At 34.6% G+C, this 16,294-nt stretch overlaps 1 protein-coding gene across 1 annotated transcript in view; it reads right to left on the bottom strand.

Annotated features, from left to right (window-relative positions):
* Positions 1-577: 577 nt before the first annotated feature.
* SRFBP1 (serum response factor binding protein 1) overlaps positions 578-16,294 on the bottom strand; it is a 52,512-nt gene continuing 36,795 nt past the window's right edge. Inside the window, exons 5-8 of the mRNA XM_029215571.1 lie at positions 7,170-7,251; positions 5,469-6,180; positions 4,165-4,202; positions 578-867 (exon numbers count right to left, since the gene is read on the bottom strand). Coding sequence (XP_029071404.1) covers positions 683-867; positions 4,165-4,202; positions 5,469-6,180; positions 7,170-7,251 — 1,017 coding nt within the window. The 3' untranslated portion in view covers positions 578-682. The remainder of the gene's footprint in view (positions 868-4,164; positions 4,203-5,468; positions 6,181-7,169; positions 7,252-16,294) is intronic.

The raw sequence follows: 16,294 nt of genomic DNA, 5'->3' as shown, positions 1-16,294 counted from the left end.
AAGAACACATGGTCAAGATATTACACATTCTTGATTTGACAGAAATTTTATATGCAGTAAAATACAAAATGCATTTTTGGTTGTGTTGCTACATTTAAACATGAATGTCCAACTAAGTGAAGCATAATTCAGAAATCCAAAATTTTCCTGGGAACCTGTTTTAAAACAGTTAAAAACTAAAAAATTACAAATAATTAAAACTATAACAAAAGTTAATATTTACTTATATAACTTATTATCTGTATACCCATAATAGAAGTTACCATCTTAGTTTTGCTAAGAGCAATTTTCAGCAAAAATGATCTATTTTAGATAGCTACAATTTCCTCATATTTTTCCATTATTATTTTAAAAGTAAAGAAACAGAGCTAAACTAGTGAAATATACTTCATGATTAGCACAAATGAGAAAATCTGGGACAGCCAATATCTCAATATTCTTTTATAGAGGGAACAGTCTTGACATATTTAAAATTAATTTAAGTATGCACTTTATTTGTGGAAGCTTAAACATAACTTGAACACACTTAAAAAAAAAAAAGACGAAACCAAACTCATTTCTATAACCCATTCAAAGAGACTTATTCAAATACATATTTAAATAATGGGCTGGTTAAAAAAAAAAAGGTTAAAAAAAGAAAAACAAATTTTCGATAGAGAAGTTCACAAAAAAACAGTACTAATCAATCCTCAAAGGTAATTTTTTTCCCCTGAAACACAGCAATTTTGGATTGCTCTTCTTTTCGCCTCCGGCTTGCTTCCCATGAAGGATGAAGAGGCAGCTGTGATTTCTGTTTTGTATTTTCAGGTCCTCTTCGTGCACTCTTATTAAACTGATTATTGATCTGAGGTTCAATTTGCTGAAAATCTGGAGGAGAAAGCAAAATTAATGAAAACTAAGTCTATACATAAATAGCATACAAAACAAATACATTTTATCTTCTCAAATCAGTGTTTAAGGAAGAAATTTAGTTTTACTTAAATGGAATACCTCACAGTGTAAAATCTAAGTCCTACAGGGAAGTTTGAAGTTGAAATACACATATGAGCAGTCAGTTTTGGGACACATGCTTTCTAATTGTTGTAAATAGATGTCTGTTGCATGCCTCCTAGTATATGCTGTGCTGTCTTATTTACACTGACATTAAGAAACACAGTCCAGACAACATATAAGGCAAAAAAATTTAAAAAGGAAGGACATTTTGTATTTTTAAAGGAATATGATTCATTATCATATGACATCTGTGTGTGGAGCAATGTAGCCAGAAAATTCACATGTTTTAACTAAAATATTGAATCCAACAGTGTTGATGGGTGAGCTTTTTAAAGGGCTGTTAACTGATTCCACTCCCTTGTTATTGAACAAAAAGTTGTGACTGCAAGGTAAACTGCCGTATCTGCTTAAATTTAAGACTAAGTTCTTTTTTAACCATAAAGTTATCCACCAGATATGAGGGTGGCAACTTGTATTCTAGTCCTTACAACCTCTTTTATTATGAGAAACTTCAATTATATTATTTTGAACAAAGTACTGGGAGACTTGCTAGCCTGAAAAGACTGAATCAATGCATATTTATAGAATCAGAAAGAAAAAGAGAGGCAAAAAATTTAATACAGATTTATTAATCAGTCCTAGGGGTGTATAATTTCTCCACTGCAAGTTAGCCATCATTGTCAGAAGCCTTTTAAAGATCTTAAAAAAGCAAATGTCATAATGTTATACAAGCAAGTGTACAGTTGGGATAACATTTCCAAAACATCACTGCACACAGATTCAAAACGTCCCATATCTTGTACAAATCACATGTGTTCTAGAAATCTATAATAAAGAATGCCTCTAGTGATAAAGAGTGATGAATTTAAATGTTAAATGAAACTGTTTCATGTAAACTGAAATTTGAATAAGGCAATATTTATAAACTGATATATATTTTACATAATTATGTAAAGCATATTTGCATGAGCAAAATGGATAAATTAAGTATTATAAATTTATAAACTAAAAACAAAAACATGTTTTACTTGGGTTTCCTCATCGGGAAAATGTGGGAGTGTCTTAAATTTCTAGTTATTCTGTATTTGTGAATATAAGGCCATGTATTTGCCAAACCTAGTATTTTAATACAGCCATTAAAATAACATAAAAATTTGGCACGGGCTTTGCAGTTCAGTGGAGGGTAGTAAGGAAATGGATACCTGAGGCTGAAAAGTGAGCATCCTATGTATATGTTAAGGAAAAGATAAAACTGTTGCCAGCGAAAACTTGGGAAGTAGGCTACATGCCTATGGAATTGCAGCACAAGGGTAAGTGGCTGCAAAGAATAAAAAGATTAGTGTACTGATGGCTCTTTGGCAAAGTATTACAAAAAAAAAAGAGAAAAGTTCAGGAAAGAACCGGCCAGCTCACAAGCAGAATCAAAAGGGAAGAGAGGGTTCAGATATTTGGGACCTTAAGGTTTAGAAAAGCCTTTGGACTCCTAACAGTAAGAGATAAGACTGAGAAAGATTTTAAGCAGTAAAGGTCCAAAGAGATTTAGCTCTGGAGCAGAGATAAGGGTAAAGGTATGGCCGTCTCAACCAAACCTGAGAATCTGAATGCAACAGACACTGAATGATTGAGACAGTGGCAGAGGGCGGGGGTGGGGAACGACCCACTAACATAAATAAGGCAAGTTTGAAAAATAGCTCTAGGAAAGAATTTTTGGTGTGGTGACTAGCTCATTGATGGACTGACTGGAAATAAAGAGGTCAGAAATCCAGTTAAGTTTTGGAGGGAATTTTTATTGTGAAAGAAATCACAAACCTAGGCTGGAAAAAACCTGACTGTTAAGACTTTAAACCATCTTCACGATCATATATTTTTACTAATCACTTGGGGCAACTCCCAAGAAGATCATACTGTCTACTTCAGCTGTGGCCACGGAACAAAGACCCTCCCAAGAACACAGTCAGAGACCACGGAGAACAGTGGATAAGAAAATTCCTCATAGATTCTTCACAATCTTTGCTCAGGTAGTAGACATGTTGCACACCTCCCATGTTTCCCTTAACTGATTGAGAGTTTTTATTGTGGTTACCTTGTTCCTGCTCTGCCACTAAACATCTGGTCTGAGTTGTGGGCAGGCAGTCTGTCTTTTTAGTGTACAGGTCACCAAATTTTGAGCAGTCACATCATGAGATCTGATGGAAAGCACTGCATCATTACTCAGGGATTCTAGGCTTTCAATTGGATACAATGACTGGATGGGACTTTGGGTTGGCTTTCTCAGGAAGGAAGCACATAGTGTGCTCTGTGTGTTGAGAAATTACCAGAGAAAATTACCAGTGAAATTACCATCTGATGATCAAAAGGATGGTCAGCAGCAGACAGTTATGTGTTCAAGAAATTCCACTTTCTTTTTCCACCTAGCCGCATAGTTAGACTGCATTTCTTAGCTCCCTTTTGGCTAGGATGGGGTCATGTAACTAAATTCTGGCTAATGAAATGTGAGCAGAACTGATCCTTAACACTTTCAGGCCTGGCCCATGAAAACATCTTACAAAATTCTCCATGTACTCTATCCCCTTTTGTTGGTCAAACGGAGAATACCTGGGAACAGGAGTAGAAAGGAGGCAAAAGATGGAAGGATCCTGATCCTTGAATGACTATGTGAAACACAGCCCCTGTGCTGATTCATAGTAGACTGTAATGTGAGAAATAAATTTTTATTATTTTAAATCAGTGAGAGTTTGGGATTATGTAGAGAAGTCAGACCACCCAAGTATATTAAACTTGATTTGTTACAAATTCATCTGAAAATCTGGTTTCACTCTTAACCCTGGAAGTAACATACTTATTACTGAATGTTTAATGGCATGGTGTTGACTAAGATGGAACTTACATAGCAATTTACTTAAAGAATATGTTGATTAGTTCAAGATAAACTAAATAGACCCAATATTTCCTGATAACTTTTATCTAACATATTTCCTATTGGCAGGACATAGAGGGTAAAAAAAAATAATTAAAATTTAAAAATTATTCTGATAATTATAAGATGCTCTATTTCCATTTCTGTGGGTACATAACTGATTCAGGCTACTAAGCAACGAGAATTTTTCATCTTTCCTCTTTGGCAAAGCATTGCTCAACTGCATATGGAAGTCAGGCAGTCATAATACATACCTGGGATTTTGCTTCTTGGAGCCTGTTCTCTGTAATTTCTAAAAGAAGAAAAACACCATTAGGACATTTAAAAGATAAATCCTCTGACTTTAAGAAGATAACATAATAAAAATGTTGATAAAACTCATTAAAAAAAACTATCATACTCCTTTACCCCCCCAGAAATGAATTAAAAAATTATGAAAACCCCACGTTTTAGCTACATCAAAGGTTTGTTAGACCCCAATATTACTATAGAAAAATGTAGGAATTTTCCTCTCACCACCTGTATAGGGATTTCTGGCCATAAAATATCCTGTCTTGGTTACCTTGTACCTTTGAGAACTATCTAGACAAAGAATTTCAAAAATCTTACAGGGGGAATGAGTCACATATAACAATCACATATAACTAAGATTAACATTTTTTTGGGAGAGGGAAGGGATAGTGGTGCTTAATTTTCAAGTGAGGGAAAAACTGTAGCTTTTTTAGGTACAGTTGGGAGATATATGAAATAATGTAATAATTATCAAGACTCCAAAGATGGTTTGTGTGTCTTTTCCATACTCTGACTTTTTTGGAAAATTTCAACATCACATTTTTCTATTCTACTAAAAATTATGCCTGACCTATATATTATAGAAAAAGTTTACTGAAGAAAATAGCTAATCATGATTTTTATTCTATAATGTGAAGATATCTCCTATCAGATTAGAATTACAAATGAAATTAAACTTATTGATTTATAACAAAACAGCTGTGAAAAGTAGTGATTAACAGAAGGGATAAGGATGACAGCATCACCAAATATAAAGCAGTCTGGAGAAACTCAGTGTTAGGGCAAGCAGCCTTATCTACTGAAACAGAAAAACATAAAACAATTGAGTTTTACAATAATGCCCTGGGTCAACAAGAGAAAAAAAACAACAACAACAACAAAAAAAAACACATTCTTTTCAGAAAGTTCTGTTTAAAAAGTGAGATATGTGAGAAATTTTCGAAAGTTTTCACCAAAAGCTAACTCAAAGTTTCAAAACTTTGATAATCAAAGGAATAAACTTAAATTAGCTAGACAATTAAATTAGACAAATTTATCTATATTGTCTCATTTTCTGATGAGGTTGGAAAAATGTAGCATTATCATACGTGTATTTGTATATATTATCCAATACAAAGTTGGAGAGGGCCAAGTCTAAACACAGGATGTATTGTACAAACTAGAATTATGTATGAGAGATAGTATCTCAATGTTAGGATGTGTGGTTATTTCATCTTTCGAAAAATTAAGAACTAATAATTCTTTCAGGATAAAAAAATACCCTTACCTTCCAGAGCTTTTAGATCCAGATAAAGAATGGAAAAACACTGATTCAAACTTCCTTGCTTCTGTACGTGGCTTGTTTTTATCACTTCTCATATCCTGATGGGTTTCAAGTATATCTTCTTCAGGCAACAATTTTTTGGGGGGGTTTTGTTCCTTAACTGAAAAATGACAACTACTTTCCTTCTTCCGTGTCCGTTTGACTTTCCCAATGAAGAAGTCATCACCACTATCACTATCCTCAGACATGGAAGACTGTTTGTAAAACCTTTCTTCTGTGCTATCATCAAAATATTCCTTCTCTTCTTCATGTAATTCTTCTCCATCACTGTTAACACCAAGGGAGCTACTGGACTCTTTCTCTTTTTTGGTTTGACTAAATGTTTTCATTTTGGGGTCAGTAGGTGTTTTCTGGGGTTCAGAGGGTACTGCAGAATCTTTTTCAGAAGGCTTTGATAGAGAATTTGGAATGTCCATTGTTTTGGGTCCATGCTCCATCTTGGCTATTTTTTCTTTTGAATTATTTATTGGTTTCTTTGCCAATATTTTGGCTTCTTTCTCCTCTTGCTCACTGATAATAGTTCCTTCATGCTGTAACTTACTGGCATCGTCATTTGAACACAAAGTGTCCTTGGAATGATTTTCTTCTGAAGCATTCTTTGATGACTTAACTTCAACAACATTTTGTCTTGCATCTTTAAAGGCTTTGACAGCAGCTGCAAGAGAAACAGGATATGACTTGTTTCAGCATTGAAACAAATAATACAAAACATTACTGTTTTAGTACAGTATTTCTTAAATTATTTGGAAATACTTAAGAGAATGATTGGAATTTACATTACATATATATAATGGGTATGAATTTACAAAGAAATCTATTAACTTTTACAAAACCAAACATATACAAAATGCTCAGAGGTATCCATTTTAAATCTCTAAAATTAAAAGAAAATTTATTCCTTCATGTATGGATGTTAAGAAGAACAGTAAAAACTTCACTAAATACAAATAAACAGACTAAAATGACAACTTTAATTTCTGTAATAATAATGTATTAATACAATTGTAAATACCGTAAATTGTGCTTTCAGACATTAAAAATAAGTATCTTCTAATCTGTGACAGAAACATTTAATTCTTTTAATACATTTTTTTTGTGGTACGCGGGCCTCTCACTGTTGTGGCCTCTCCTGTTGCGGAGCACAGGCTCCAGACACGCAGGTTCAACGGCCATGGCCCACGGGCCCGGCCTCTCCGCGGCATGTGGGATCCTCCCGGACCGGGGCACGAACCTGTGTCCCCTGCATCGGCAGGCGGACTCTCAACCACTGCGCCACCAGGGAAGCCCCTTTCAATACATTTTAAAATGTACATACATAAATAGAAATTATGTGACTAAGTGGCAACGTCATAAGTAATAATATGAATTATACCAATATTTAGAAAATCAATTGTATTCAATATTATCATGAATATATATTTTAGAAATTTAGGAAATAGGAATTTAGAAAAAATACAAAATTTTTTCAGACATCAGGTAACTTCCATATTTTCAGGTAGCTTCCCACATTTGGAAATATTTGAAAGAGACATTTATAATATAAAAGATCCTCAAAAGGAGAAAAGCACCCTAAAAGTAAATAAATGAATGGCTGTTTATTCAAATCATGTACCATAAACGGCTTAAAAGTCATTTAATTCATACCTTTTAACACATCTATTTTTTTCTTCAGAAGAGGGTGCACTGCTAGTCTGGCAACTGCTCTTTCAGTTGCAGTAGAATCAGGCTGCAAATTGAAGTAACAAGCACATGCGAATAAAAACTATGTAACACTACTAAGAAGTGAATAAAATGCAATCCATTGTAATTTTTAAAAGTTAAGAGTTAGGGAACAGGAATCTGTTAATATTCTAATTAGACAACTCACCTGTAATCCATGCTAAAGATAACACAGTGACAAAAATACTACTGTTCTTAACAGTTAAGATGATCATGTAATCAATGAATAAATATTCTTTGGGTACTTAATATCTTCCCAGAATTGTGGTAGGCATCGTGTGTGATATTAAAAAAAAAAAGTAATATAGCTCCTGTATTCAAAGAGTTTAAAAGATCTAGTTAAGAAGACTAAAATAATATGAAAGAATCAAGTAACATATTAGTACTAAGCTGGGTGATATAATCCATGAATACTATAATGCTTGAAGTTCCATTTACTAGAGACCAAAAAATTATCAAATGCTATATATTTTTATTTTGAATGACTAGTACATTACTGTATTCTCACAACCTTCCACCAGTGCCTGGCTTATAGCCAACACTTTATAGATGTTTGATGATGACTGAATGGGACTATATACATATATATATACACATACATACATTAGTATTTATACATTTAGAAAATTCATAATTCAGACTAACTGCTTTAACTATCACCTGTAGGCTGAAAACTTCCAAATTTCTACCTCAAGCTCTAACTTGAGTTCCAGACTCACATATCCAACCACCTACTTGACATGTTAAAAGAGAATGCTGTGACTTTCTTCTTAAACCTACTTCTGCTATAGTCTTTCCCATCTTATTGTAGGGAATTTTAATTTTTCTGGTTGCTCAGGCCTAGAACTCAAATGATTCTTCCATTACATTTCTCCTTTCTTCACAGCTCACAATAAATCCTTCAGCAAATCCTGTGGTTTCATCTGCAAAATCTATCCAGAACCAGTCACTTACACCATTTCTACTTACTACCTTTGACCAAATCACCAATACCTCTCACCTGGACCAATGTAATAAGCTCACACCTGGTCATTCTCCATTGCCTCCTGTTCTCTCACAGTCAATTTCCATATAGCAGTCACAGCAAGCTTTTAAACAAAACCAGATCATGCTATTTCCCTATCTGTTCTTTTTAAAGCTTTACTGCCTTCTGATGCTTAGGCTCTTCCTTTGCAAGCTCTTCTCTACTTGGCATACTCTACTCCCAAATACACACGGGCTGATCATCTCATTGTATTCAGGTCTCTGCTCAAATGCTATCTGAACTAAAACACTTTCTATCACTATTTACTTCACATCACTCAACAAAGCACGCCAGTGCAGATATTTTCGTATCTGTGAGGCAGGGACTTATGTCTTCCACATTCCTGTAGACCTAGTGCCTAGGACAATAACTGATAATAGTTGGCATTCAATAAATATTCCATGAAGCAAGTAAAAATTTCACTAGTGTGTGAAAGTAGAGCTATCAGCTTTAAACATCTTTACTTTAAATTTACCCTTCATTGTTAACAGCCCAATAAGGCCTTTTCCTTCCCAGTAATAAACACTTATGAGTACCTAAGTAAAAGCAAGATGATAACAGTTTGAAATCTATTGTTTGGAGAACTTATCTAGGTAGAGTCCCTCAGAGAACAACTCCTTTAAATTAGACCTGGTGCAAATCCTGTGCCAGGATGACTTGCTGCCTAAATTACCTTCTGTCCTGGGTCACATGGTATCCTCCCCGAATTTTATATCCAACTAGAAACTGAGAATGTGATCATACTTGGAAACAAGGTCACTGCAGATATAATTAATTAATTATTTATTTGCTAGCTGTATTTAATTCATATCTGTTCTTGATAGTCTGTTACTGATTTGCAAATCTGAGTAGCTCATGATTTGGGGAGTAGAAAAAATATTCTAATGGGGAAAAAACAGCGCAAATGGAAAAACTGTTAATGACATACGCATTAGTAATATGCTTTATAAATACTCAGGGTTTAAATTTTCATTCTTTAAGACGAATAAAAGATGTTATACATGTACATGCATACCTTGTTTTATTGTGCTTTGTTTTATTGCACTTCACAGATATTATGTTTTTTTTACAAAATGAACGTTTGTAGCAACCCTGTGTCTATCAAGTCTGTTGGCACCATTCTTCCAACAGCATTTGCTCACTTTGTGTCTCTGTATCACATTTTGGTAATTCCTGCAATATTTCAACTTTTTCATTATTATTATATTTGTTATGGCAATCTGTGACCACTGATCTTTGATGTTACTACTGTAATTGTTTGGGATGCCAAAAACCACGCTCATATAAGAAAACAAACAACTGATGTTCTGACTGCTCCACTGAACACTGAGATGTTCCCCTGTCTCTCTCTCTCTTTGGGCCTCCCTATTCCCTGAGACGAAACAATATTGCAATTAGGCCAATTAATAACCCTACAATGGCCTGTAAGTATTCAAGTGAATGGAAGAGTCACATGTCTCTAACTTTAAATCAAAAGCTAGAAAGGACTAAGCTTAGTGGGGAAGGTATGCTGAAAGCCAAGACAGGCTGAATGCTAGGCCTTTTGCCCCAGACAGTTAGCCAAGATGTAAATGCAAAGGAAAAGTTCTTGAAGGAAACTAAAAGGGCTACTCCAGTGAACACACAAATGATTAGAAAGCAAAACAGCCTCACTGCTGATAACACAGAAAGCTTTAGTGGTCTAGATAGAAGAGTAAACCAAGCCACAACATTTCCTTAAACCAAAACCTAATCCAGAGCAAGACCCTAACTCTCTTCAGCTCTTTGAAGGCTGAGAGAGGTGAGGAAGCTGCAGAAGGAAAGCTAGCAGAGTTTGGTTCATGAGGTTTAAGGACAGACGCTGTCTCCACAACATCAAAGTGCAACGTAAAGAAGCAAGTGCTGACGTAGAAGCTGTAGCATATTATCCAGAAGATCTGGCTAAGATAAACAATGCAGGTGGCTACACTAAACAACAGATTTTCAACGTAGAAACAGCCTTTTTGGGAAGAAGATGCCTTTTATAGCTAGAAAGGAGAAGTTAATGCCTGGCTTCAAAGGACAGGCTGACAACTCTTGTTAGAAGCCAACGCAGCTGGTGACTGAAGCTAAAACCAGTGTTCATTTACCACTCCGAAAATCCTAGGGCCCTTGAGAATTATGCTAAATCTACTCTGCCCAGGCTCTCTAAATGGAACAGTAAAGTCTGGAGACAGCCCATCTGTTTATTACAGGGCTTAATGAATTGAATATTTTAAGCTCATTGTTGAGACTTACTGCTCAGAGAAAAAGATTCCTTTCAAAATATTACTGCTCATTGACAATGCACCTGGTCATCAGGGCTCTGATGGAGGGGTACGACGAGATTCATGTTGTTCTCATGCCTCCTAACACAACACACATTCTGCAGCCCCATGGATCGAAGAGTCGTTTCAACTTTCAAGTCTTCTTTAAGAAATACACTTCATAAGGCTATAGCTGCCATAGCTAGCGATTCCTCCTATGGAACTAGGCAAAGTAAGTTGAAAACCTTCTGGAAAGGATTCACCATTCTACATGCCATTAAAAACATTCATGATTCATGGGAAAAGGTCAAAATAGCAGCAGTAACAGGAGTTTGGAAGAAGTTGATTCTAACCCTCATGAATGACTTTGAGAGGTTCAAGACTTCAGTGAAGGAAGTAACTGCAGATGTGGTGAAACCAGCAAGAGAACTAGAATTGGAAGTGAAGATGTGACTGAATTGTTGCAATCTCATGATAAAAGTTGAATATATGGGGATTGCTTCTTATGGATGGGCAAAGAAAGTGGTTCCCGAGATGGAATCTACTCCTGGTGCAGATGCTGTGAAGACTGCTGAAATGACCACAAAGGACTTAGAATATTATATAAACTTAGTTGATAAAACAGCAGCAGTGTTTGAGAGGACTGACACCAATTTTGAAAGAAGTTCTATTGTGGGTAAAATGCTATCAAACAGCACTGCCTGCTACAGAGAAATTGTTTCTGAAAGGAAGAGGCAATCAATGCAGCACACTTCACTGTTGTCTTATTTTAAGAAATCACCACAGCCACCCAAACTTCAGCAACCACCATCCTGATCAGTCAGCAGCCATCAACTTCAAGGCAAAACCCTCCACCAGCAAAAAGAATACAACTTGCTGAAGACTCATGATGGTTAGCACCTTTTGGCAATGAAGTATTTTTAAATTAAGGTACATATATTTTTTTATACATAATGCTATTGCACACTTAATAGTCTACAGTACAGTGTAAACATAACTTTTATATGCACTGAGAAACCAAAAATTTGTCACTTGCTTTATTGCAGTTATTTGATTTACTGAGGTGGTCTGAAATTGAGCCCCCGTTATCTCTGAGCTATGCCTGTAGTTCTTAAAATGTTTGATTTGGAAAAAGTCTTAGTTAAAAATACCAAATTTTATAAATTACAGCAATCATTTAAATAAATGTTTAAATTTCTCTAATAAAAATTTGTCAAATTTAACACTTTAAACCTTTCTTTAATTTTATTCTTAAGAAAGCAATTAGAAATCATTCATTTAATTTTTTAAGTTCAAATTTTAACAAGAGGTTAGAGGTAAAGGGAATATAGACCAAAGATTTTATCTAACAATTAGACTAACAGTAATGACTTGATTTCAAGACCACTTAGCCAGTTAGGAACAAGCTAGAATTCAAAGTCAGGTTTCTGAATTCAGTCTAGTATTCTCAACAAGTTTTCTTCTAAACTATTCAAGATAACTTTCCCTCATTTTGTGACCCAACTCCAAGCCTCCCTCAAATCTTTTTGTAAAGAAATTAAATATAAACATAAGAAAAGAGGCTTGTTAATCAAGAGGGCTCAGGTTTTTACCTTTGGCAGTGTTTTGGGTCTCTGCTGCAATGCGAGATGTCTACATTTTGCTTAAGCCACTGAACTTAAGTGTAGGAACTCACAAGAGTCAGTACAACAGTCCCTATCATGAGGGACTTCAAATTCTTTATCCTTGGGCTTCCCTGGTGGTGCAGTGGTTGAGAGTCCGCCTGCTGATGCAGGGGACACGGGTTCGTGCCCCGGTCCAGGAAGATTCCCACATGCCACGGAGCGGCTGGGCCCCGTGAGCCATGGCCACTAAGCCTGCGCGTCCGGAGCCTGTGCTCCGCAACGGGAGAGGCCACAGCAGTGAGAGGCCCACGTAAAAAAAATTCTTTATCCTTCCTTACTTCTTTCCTGTCCATCTTCCTTCCTCACTTAGTTTCTCCCTCTTTATATTTACAGATATTTATATTTACATAAATATGCATTATGTGAAGGCACAGTCTTACACATAAGGACACAAACACCATCTTTTGAGGTTCATGATCTTGCACTAATTTAAAAGGTTACAACAAATGCACAAATAACTAACCCAAGGTAGAATGTCATAAACTTCATAGGAGAGACTGAAAATGTGGAGGTTTATAAAAGAATTCAAATACAGCCATACTTCTTAAATTTAAGTAAAATTATTTTGAAGCTTAAAAGGATAAGTAATCGCTATTAACAAATAGTTTTTACACATGCATGAAACAATCTTCACAACATTGGGGGATATGAAGGAAACCACAGCTTTCATTACTTGAAGTTGACACAGTGTTTGCCTTGGAAAATTCTCAGGAAACTGTGGTTTTCATACACCTCCAGTTTCTTCCATTTCAAATAAATTAAATTAAAAAAGGAAAACACCTCACTTTTTAATGGACACATTTTATTTTGGCATATGGGTATTTACTGTGAACACAAAGCATTTGGTGTTCAATTTTGAAAAGAATTTTGAGAATGTACATGTAAATATAAACAAGAGTCTAAAAATGAAAAAGCTCTCTTACACACCATGTTCATTCTTTTGAAATGTTGCCTTAAAACAAACTGACGCTAAATGAACTAGTACAGGTAGAATGCTAGTAGAATACTTTTATCATTAACTGGACTTAAATTCAATTCCAGGTTTTATCTAATGATATAAACCAACACATTCATATTTGTATTTATTAAAAACATTTAGAGATATAATAAGAAACAGTCTATTCAGCTGGATCAGAAGAACTGTGGCAAACAAAGCAAAATATGGCTTAGAGTCCACATTTATAAGAGAATGGGAGACTTTTCTGTATTCAATGAACTCTTAAAATCCCTACAACACCATGATTTCCAAAATGCAGTCTTACACATATGGGACTTATTCCATCCTTTTGTCCTAAACTTTCATTTTGTAGGCAGAGACCTGGGTTTAGAACTTGGATCTGACATTTCCTACTGACTACCTATGACCATCGGTATATTTTATCTTTCTGGGCCCGTTGTCTCATCTGTTAAATGAGATTATCATCATCTTCCCTGAGAAAGCTAACGTGTATAAAGCATCTAACAAGTCAGGCAACTGGTAGATGTTAACAAATATTAATTTGCTTCCTCTCATCCTGTAGCTGTTTAATATAACTGTGTTCTATTTCCTTCCTTTTTTCCATAGTGCTTAGCTGATTGCTCTGCATATAACAGATGTTTTGAATTGAGAAGCCCTTGAAATTCTGGCAATAATTGTCTGGAAATGTCACAGTCCTAGTCCCCAAACTCTCTAGCTTTAAAACTCTCGTACAAATATTAACTGGCTACTTAATCTTTCTAACTCCTTTCTAAATTTGGAAAATGAAGACACTACTAGTATTACTACACACACGTACACACATGCATGTGCACACATGAATGTTTTCCATAGGAGATCATTGTTGTAAGATCAATTGAGGTAATAATGTATATGGAAGAACTGTGCAAGCTCTAAGAAGTTACACAAATTAGTTTGTTCTGCTCTATTCTGATGGTCAGACAGCTTCAAATGTACAGAGCTCTATATAATAGCCTCATTTCCTCTTTGGTCATCTTTCACTAACCACCCTTCCTATGGCAAACTAATCAGTCTTCTCTCCATGACACTGCTACTTGCCTCATTTTCATTCCAGAGGTTTAATTTATTAACATATTTTGATACAGAACATGAATCCAATCAAAGAATACCACAAATGACATAAAACAGTAGCAAAATAGTTGAAATCAAATAGCTTGGGAGGAATCTGAAATCATTTTAAGCAAGGCAATTTCCCTTGGCTCTAAATCCTCAAGGGTTCCATCGAGAACTTGAAACAGAACTGTTTTCCTTTTCTCCTTCTCCACCTCCCTTTCCTTCCTTCTGTTTGGAGGAAGATACCAAAAGGGCAGAAATGCAATCAGGTTTTGCTTGACAATATTTCAGTTAGATCCTAAACTTTCTATGTGAATATTATAAATCTCATGACTACAAATATAGTAATATGCAAATGAATTTACTATTACAAAATAAAAATGGATAAGCGATTATAGACACATTTCCCCATTTTTAGGATGACATTTTACACAATGGAAGGTTTAACAAAGGGTTGTAAATGAAAGAAGATACCCTAAAAAAACCTGATGCTACAAATATTACACATACATCAACTAATAGTAACCTTCCAAAGTGAAAAAAATCTGACTGAAAAGTTAAAAAAAAAAAAAGACAAAGGATATTTTATTTTGGATATTTCAAGTTAAAATTAAATAATATTGTCAAGTTTTAGTGTTGAAATTTAAATGGAAACATAGTATTAGCCAACTAAAAATAAATTGCTTTTTATTCTCATCACAAATTAAATATTATTGAAATACTTTTAGAATGCAGCAACCAGAAAATTCAAAAAATTTTTTCTGGTAAAAGCCTTAAATTATTATTTTTTTAAATTCTCAAGAGAAAACAAATATGTTCTACCATATTTTTATACAACTACCACTATTCTATTTAACATCATTATTTTGTCAGAAATATATATAGACCAAGACACAAGTTAAAAACTATAACAGAACTAAAATTTTTTCCTCTCTATGAATGAATGCTATAAAATAAGAATATTTACTGTAAAATCATGTTAGTATAAAATAAGGAAGCTGTTTGTAAAATTATGCTCACGACTTTGGTGTTGCCTTCCTGACAAGGACTGTGACAACAAATCTTCCCTCCCCTCAAACATACAAAAACTTTCATGTTCTGGCCTTCTTACAATAAAATGCTTTAAAATTTAACATGGCTAAAATCGGTGAATTGCAGAGAGGTGAGTGCTAGTGTACATAAATGTAGAATCAGAGTATTTTTTTCCTTAAGGCTGGAATAGGAAAATTGACACAGTTGGAGATTCCAACACACGTCTCTTAGTCAACAATAAAACAAGTAAGTAAAAAGTCAGTAAAGATGTAAATCACCTGAACAACACCATCAATCAGTTGGACCTAAATAACATTTATAGGACACTGATCCCAAAATAATAATATTGTTTTCAGGTGCACATGAAATATTCACCAAGATAAGCCATACTCTAGACAAATAACACAAATAATAAAGTTAAAAGAATAAAAATCATAAAGAGTATGCATATGGATCATAAAGAAAACTAATGAAAAGATACTTGGAAACACCCAATTGTTCAGAAATTAAATAACGTACTTCTAATTTAAACCATAGGTTAAAGGTGAAATTTCAAGGGAAATTTAAAACATTTTAAACTCAAAGAAAATAAAATATAACATATCATATTTATAAGATGTAGCTAAAGCAGTGCTTAGAGGGGTATTTATAGCATTAAATGCTTATATTAGGAAAAAAGAAAGGTCTAAATCAGTAATTTAAGCTTCCACGTTAAACTAGAGAAAGAGCAAAGTAAGCACAAATTCAAGAGGAAGAAATACAGATTAGAGCAAATGTGAATAAAAGTGAAAAAAGAAATGTAATAGAGTTATAAAAATTAATTAATCCAAAAATCTGTTCTCTGGTGGAACTGTCACATAGCCTTTAGCAAAGTGGGTAGAAATAAAAAAGAGGAAATACTAAGGATGAAGCAAGTGACGCAAATGCAAGGAGCAGAAGATCTGGGTAAAAGTCCTAACTGTGCACCTAAGAGTGGCATACCCTTAATTAGCTCACTTTATTCTTTCTGAGCTTCA

Source organism: Monodon monoceros, unplaced genomic scaffold (assembly GCF_005190385.1).
Source record: "Monodon monoceros isolate NGI ecotype Baffin Bay Population unplaced genomic scaffold, NGI_Narwhal_1 Super_Scaffold_12, whole genome shotgun sequence".
Classification (NCBI taxonomy): domain Eukaryota; kingdom Metazoa; phylum Chordata; class Mammalia; order Artiodactyla; family Monodontidae; genus Monodon; species Monodon monoceros.
This window is presented reverse-complemented; position numbering and strand designations above follow the sequence as displayed.